Below are 7,091 nucleotides of genomic sequence, written 5' to 3'. Positions count from 1 at the left end.
AAACTGATATGTAATGGGGGACGACCAGCGGTTGCCAGTCAGTAGATGTAGAAAAGGAGGCAGTTTCTCAAACGCCTAACGTCACGTGTATTTGCATGAGTAACACCTTCACAAGGAACTGTGATGACTGAACACCAAAAGTATACCTTAATATCCGCTAACTCAACCCCAAATGATGAAAAACAAATTAGAATATTCGCTGTAAGATAATTTACCACACACCCCTCTGCAGGATATAATTTCTTTACTCAATATCCATAAATCACCTAAGAAAAAGAAGCATCTTACCTTCAGAAATATAAGTCTAAAAAAAACTACTTACAATAAATAGGAATCAAAAATACCAAAGGAAGGATGCCTAGCATAAAGGGATTAGAAGCAGCCTATAAGTGGAATTATCCACAACCATATCCACAAAGAGATAAAGAAAGAGCAGAGGTCTACGATTGCATCGACATAAAAAACAAAAAAAAAAGTTTGCCGCACAATACTGAAAACCTTTATGTGAAACAACAAAAAGCAAATAAACAAAATTATAAAGAAATACTTTCCACAATGAAAGAATCGTATGCACCAATTGACCCTGCCGCATATAAGCGTGATGTGCTTCGTGAGGAAGAGGAGGCAACAGGCCCTCGTCATGTTGATCCCAGTCACTTCCGCTCAACCACTGCAGAATCGTATGCACCAATTGACCCTGCCGCATATAAGCGTGATGTGCTTCGCGAGGAAGAGGAGGCAACAGGCCCTCGTCATGTTGACCCCAGTCACTTCCGCTCAACCACTGCAGAATCGTATGCGCCAATTGACCCTGCCGCATATAAGCGTGATGTGCTTCGTGAGGAAGAGGAGGCAACGGGCCCTCGTCATGTTGATCCCAGTCACTTCCGCTCAACCACTGCAGAATCGTATGCACCAATTGACCCTGCCGCATATAAGCGTGATGTGCTTCGTGAGGAAGAGGAGGCAACGGGCCCTCGTCATGTTGATCCCAGTCACTTCCGCTCAACCACTGCAGAATCGTATGCGCCAATTGACCCTGCCGCATATAAGCGTGATGTGCTTCGTGAGGAAGAGGAGGCAACGGGCCCTCGTCATGTTGATCCCAGTCACTTCCGCTCAACCACTGCAGAATCGTATGCGCCAATTGACCCTGCCGCATATAAGCGTGATGTGCTTCGTGAGGAAGAGGAGGCAACGGGCCCTCGTCATGTTGATCCCAGTCACTTCCGCTCAACCACTGCAGAATCGTATGCACCAATTGACCCTGCCGCATATAAGCGTGATGTGCTTCGTGAGGAAGAGGAGGCAACGGGCCCTCGTCATGTTGATCCCAGTCACTTCCGCTCAACCACTGCAGAATCGTATGCACCAATTGACCCTGCCGCATATAAGCGTGATGTGCTTCGTGAGGAAGAGGAGGCAACGGGCCCTCGTCATGTTGATCCCAGTCACTTCCGCTCAACCACTGCAGAATCGTATGCGCCAATTGACCCTGCCGCATATAAGCGTGATGTGCTTCGTGAGGAGGAGGAGGCAACGGGCCCTCGTCATGTTGATCCCAGTCACTTCCGCTCAACCACTGCAGAATCGTATGCGCCAATTGACCCTGCCGCATATAAGCGTGATGTGCTTCGTGAGGAGGAGGAGGCAACGGGCCCTCGTCATGTTGATCCCAGTCACTTCCGCTCAACCACTGCAGAATCGTATGCGCCAATTGACCCTGCCGCATATAAGCGTGATGTGCTTCGTGAGGAAGAGGAGGCAACGGGCCCTCGTCATGTTGATCCCAGTCACTTCCGCTCAACCACTGCAGAATCGTATGCGCCAATTGACCCTGCCGCATATAAGCGTGATGTGCTTCGTGAGGAGGAGGAGGCAACGGGCCCTCGTCATGTTGATCCCAGTCACTTCCGCTCAACCACTGCAGAATCGTATGCACCAATTGACCCTGCCGCATATAAGCGTGATGTGCTTCGCGAGGAAGAGGAGGCAACGGGCCCTCGTCATGTTGATCCCAGTCACTTCCGCTCAACCACTGCAGAATCGTATGCGCCAATTGACCCTGCCGCATATAAGCGTGATGTGCTTCGTGAGGAGGAGGAGGTAACGGGCCCTCGTCATGTTGATCCCAGTCACTTCCGCTCAACCACTGCAGAATCGTATGCGCCAATTGACCCTGCCGCATATAAGCGTGATGTGCTTCGTGAGGAGGAGGAGGCAACGGGCCCTCGTCATGTTGATCCCAGTCACTTCCGCTCAACCACTGCAGAATCGTATGCGCCAATTGACCCTGCCGCATATAAGCGTGATGTGCTTCGTGAGGAGGAGGAGGCAACGGGCCCTCGTCATGTTGATCCCAGTCACTTCCGCTCAACCACTGCAGAATCGTATGCGCCAATTGACCCTGCCGCATATAAGCGTGATGTGCTTCGTGAGGAGGAGGAGGCAACGGGCCCTCGTCATGTTGATCCCAGTCACTTCCGCTCAACCACTGCAGAATCGTATGCGCCAATTGACCCTGCCGCATATAAGCGTGATGTGCTTCGTGAGGAGGAGGAGGCAACGGGCCCTCGTCATGTTGATCCCAGTCACTTCCGCTCAACCACTGCAGAATCGTATGCGCCAATTGACCCTGCCGCATATAAGCGTGATGTGCTTCGTGAGGAGGAGGAGGCAACGGGCCCTCGTCATGTTGATCCCAGTCACTTCCGCTCAACCACTGCAGAATCGTATGCGCCAATTGACCCTGCCGCATATAAGCGTGATGTGCTTCGTGAGGAGGAGGAGGCAACGGGCCCTCGTCATGTTGATCCCAGTCACTTCCGCTCAACCACTGCAGAATCGTATGCGCCAATTGACCCTGCCGCATATAAGCGTGATGTGCTTCGTGAGGAGGAGGAGGCAACGGGCCCTCGTCATGTTGATCCCAGTCACTTCCGCTCAACCACTGCAGAATCGTATGCGCCAATTGACCCTGCCGCATATAAGCGTGATGTGCTTCGTGAGGAGGAGGAGGCAACGGGCCCTCGTCATGTTGATCCCAGTCACTTCCGCTCAACCACTGCAGAATCGTATGCGCCAATTGACCCTGCCGCATATAAGCGTGATGTGCTTCGTGAGGAGGAGGAGGCAACGGGCCCTCGTCATGTTGATCCCAGTCACTTCCGCTCAACCACTGCAGAATCGTATGCGCCAATTGACCCTGCCGCATATAAGCGTGATGTGCTTCGTGAGGAGGAGGAGGCAACGGGCCCTCGTCATGTTGACCCCAGTCACTTCCGCTCAACCACTGCAGAATCGTATGCGCCAATTGACCCTGCCGCATATAAGCGTGATGTGCTTCGTGAGGAGGAGGAGGCAACGGGCCCTCGTCATGTTGATCCCAGTCACTTCCGCTCAACCCCTGCAGAATCGTATGCCCCAATTGACCCTGCCGCATATAAGCGTGATGTGCTTCGTGAGGAAGAGGAGGCAACGGGCCCTCGTCATGTTGATCCCAGTCACTTCCGCTCAACCACTGCAGAATCGTATGCGCCAATTGACCCTGCCGCATATAAGCGTGATGTGCTTCGTGAGGAAGAGGAGGCAACGGGCCCTCGTCATGTTGATCCCAGTCACTTCCGCTCAACCACTGCAGAATCGTATGCGCCAATTGACCCTGCCGCATATAAGCGTGATGTGCTTCGTGAGGAAGAGGAGGCAACGGGCCCTCGTCATGTTGATCCCAGTCACTTCCGCTCAACCACTGCAGAATCGTATGCGCCAATTGACCCTGCCGCATATAAGCGTGATGTGCTTCGTGAGGAAGAGGAGGCAACGGGCCCTCGTCATGTTGATCCCAGTCACTTCCGCTCAACCACTGCAGAATCGTATGCACCAATTGACCCTGCCGCATATAAGCGTGATGTGCTTCGTGAGGAAGAGGAGGCAACGGGCCCTCGTCATGTTGATCCCAGTCACTTCCGCTCAACCACTGCAGAATCGTATGCACCAATTGACCCTGCCGCATATAAGCGTGATGTGCTTCGTGAGGAAGAGGAGGCAACGGGCCCTCGTCATGTTGATCCCAGTCACTTCCGCTCAACCACTGCAGAATCGTATGCACCAATTGACCCTGCCGCATATAAGCGTGATGTGCTTCGTGAGGAAGAGGAGGCAACGGGCCCTCGTCATGTTGATCCCAGTCACTTCCGCTCAACCACTGCAGAATCGTATGCGCCAATTGACCCTGCCGCATATAAGCGTGATGTGCTTCGTGAGGAGGAGGAGGCAACGGGCCCTCGTCATGTTGATCCCAGTCACTTCCGCTCAACCACTGCAGAATCGTATGCGCCAATTGACCCTGCCGCATATAAGCGTGATGTGCTTCGTGAGGAGGAGGAGGCAACGGGCCCTCGTCATGTTGATCCCAGTCACTTCCGCTCAACCACTGCAGAATCGTATGCGCCAATTGACCCTGCCGCATATAAGCGTGATGTGCTTCGTGAGGAGGAGGAGGTAACGGGCCCTCGTCATGTTGATCCCAGTCACTTCCGCTCAACCACTGCAGAATCGTATGCGCCAATTGACCCTGCCGCATATAAGCGTGATGTGCTTCGTGAGGAAGAGGAGGTAACGGGCCCTCGTCATGTTGATCCCAGTCACTTCCGCTCAACCACTGCAGAATCGTATGCACCAATTGACCCTGCCGCATATAAGCGTGATGTGCTTCGTGAGGAGGAGGAGGCAACGGGCCCTCGTCATGTTGATCCCAGTCACTTCCGCTCAACCACTGCAGAATCGTATGCGCCAATTGACCCTGCCGCATATAAGCGTGATGTGCTTCGTGAGGAGGAGGAGGCAACGGGCCCTCGTCATGTTGATCCCAGTCACTTCCGCTCAACCACTGCAGAATCGTATGCACCAATTGACCCTGCCGCATATAAGCGTGATGTGCTTCGTGAGGAGGAGGAGGCAACGGGCCCTCGTCATGTTGATCCCAGTCACTTCCGCTCAACCACTGCAGAATCGTATGCGCCAATTGACCCTGCCGCATATAAGCGTGATGTGCTTCGTGAGGAGGAGGAGGCAACGGGCCCTCGTCATGTTGATCCCAGTCACTTCCGCTCAACCACTGCAGAATCGTATGCGCCAATTGACCCTGCCGCATATAAGCGTGATGTGCTTCGTGAGGAGGAGGAGGCAACGGGCCCTCGTCATGTTGATCCCAGTCACTTCCGCTCAACCACTGCAGAATCGTATGCGCCAATTGACCCTGCCGCATATAAGCGTGATGTGCTTCGTGAGGAGGAGGAGGCAACGGGCCCTCGTCATGTTGATCCCAGTCACTTCCGCTCAACCACTGCAGAATCGTATGCGCCAATTGACCCTGCCGCATATAAGCGTGATGTGCTTCGTGAGGAGGAGGAGGCAACGGGCCCTCGTCATGTTGATCCCAGTCACTTCCGCTCAACCACTGCAGAATCGTATGCGCCAATTGACCCTGCCGCATATAAGCGTGATGTGCTTCGTGAGGAGGAGGAGGCAACGGGCCCTCGTCATGTTGATCCCAGTCACTTCCGCTCAACCACTGCAGAATCGTATGCGCCAATTGACCCTGCCGCATATAAGCGTGATGTGCTTCGTGAGGAGGAGGAGGCAACGGGCCCTCGTCATGTTGATCCCAGTCACTTCCGCTCAACCACTGCAGAATCGTATGCGCCAATTGACCCTGCCGCATATAAGCGTGATGTGCTTCGTGAGGAGGAGGAGGCAACGGGCCCTCGTCATGTTGATCCCAGTCACTTCCGCTCAACCACTGCAGAATCGTATGCGCCAATTGACCCTGCCGCATATAAGCGTGATGTGCTTCGTGAGGAGGAGGAGGCAACGGGCCCTCGTCATGTTGATCCCAGTCACTTCCGCTCAACCACTGCAGAATCGTATGCGCCAATTGACCCTGCCGCATATAAGCGTGATGTGCTTCGTGAGGAGGAGGAGGCAACGGGCCCTCGTCATGTTGATCCCAGTCACTTCCGCTCAACCACTGCAGAATCGTATGCGCCAATTGACCCTGCCGCATATAAGCGTGATGTGCTTCGTGAGGAGGAGGAGGCAACGGGCCCTCGTCATGTTGATCCCAGTCACTTCCGCTCAACCACTGCAGAATCGTATGCGCCAATTGACCCTGCCGCATATAAGCGTGATGTGCTTCGTGAGGAGGAGGAGGCAACGGGCCCTCGTCATGTTGATCCCAGTCACTTCCGCTCAACCACTGCAGAATCGTATGCGCCAATTGACCCTGCCGCATATAAGCGTGATGTGCTTCGTGAGGAGGAGGAGGCAACGGGCCCTCGTCATGTTGATCCCAGTCACTTCCGCTCAACCACTGCAGAATCGTATGCGCCAATTGACCCTGCCGCATATAAGCGTGATGTGCTTCGTGAGGAGGAGGAGGCAACGGGCCCTCGTCATGTTGATCCCAGTCACTTCCGCTCAACCACTGCAGAATCGTATGCGCCAATTGACCCTGCCGCATATAAGCGTGATGTGCTTCGTGAGGAGGAGGAGGCAACGGGCCCTCGTCATGTTGATCCCAGTCACTTCCGCTCAACCACTGCAGAATCGTATGCGCCAATTGACCCTGCCGCATATAAGCGTGATGTGCTTCGTGAGGAGGAGGAGGCAACGGGCCCTCGTCATGTTGATCCCAGTCACTTCCGCTCAACCACTGCAGAATCGTATGCGCCAATTGACCCTGCCGCATATAAGCGTGATGTGCTTCGTGAGGAGGAGGAGGCAACGGGCCCTCGTCATGTTGATCCCAGTCACTTCCGCTCAACCACTGCAGAATCGTATGCGCCAATTGACCCTGCCGCATATAAGCGTGATGTGCTTCGTGAGGAGGAGGAGGCAACGGGCCCTCGTCATGTTGATCCCAGTCACTTCCGCTCAACCACTGCAGAATCGTATGCGCCAATTGACCCTGCCGCATATAAGCGTGATGTGCTTCGTGAGGAGGAGGAGGCAACGGGCCCTCGTCATGTTGATCCCAGTCACTTTCGCTCAACCACTGCAGAATCGTATGCGCCAATTGACCCTGCCGCATA

At 54.0% G+C, this 7,091-nt stretch overlaps 2 protein-coding genes across 2 annotated transcripts in view; both read left to right on the top strand.

Annotated features, from left to right (window-relative positions):
• TbgDal_X12640 (hypothetical protein, unlikely) overlaps positions 1–7 on the top strand; it is a gene marked incomplete at both ends in the record, with an annotated part of 2,178 nt that extends 2,171 nt beyond the window's left edge. The window contains one exon of the mRNA XM_011780130.1: positions 1–7. This exon is cut by the window's left edge and continues 2,171 nt beyond it. Within this exon, the coding sequence (XP_011778432.1) occupies positions 1–7 (7 nt within the window).
• Positions 8–354: 347 nt separating this feature from the next.
• On the top strand, positions 355–7,089 carry TbgDal_X12630 (microtubule-associated protein, putative,(fragment); the record flags this gene model as incomplete). Its single annotated transcript, XM_011780129.1, has 1 exon — positions 355–7,089. A coding segment is annotated over one exon (6,735 nt), but the record flags the coding sequence as incomplete, so codon positions are not given.
• Between the last annotated feature and the right edge of the window lie 2 nt (positions 7,090–7,091).

The sequence above is a fragment of the Trypanosoma brucei genome, chromosome 10 (assembly GCF_000210295.1).
Source record: "Trypanosoma brucei gambiense DAL972 chromosome 10, complete sequence".
In the NCBI taxonomy this organism is placed as follows: Eukaryota; Euglenozoa; class Kinetoplastea; order Trypanosomatida; family Trypanosomatidae; genus Trypanosoma; species Trypanosoma brucei.
This window is presented reverse-complemented; position numbering and strand designations above follow the sequence as displayed.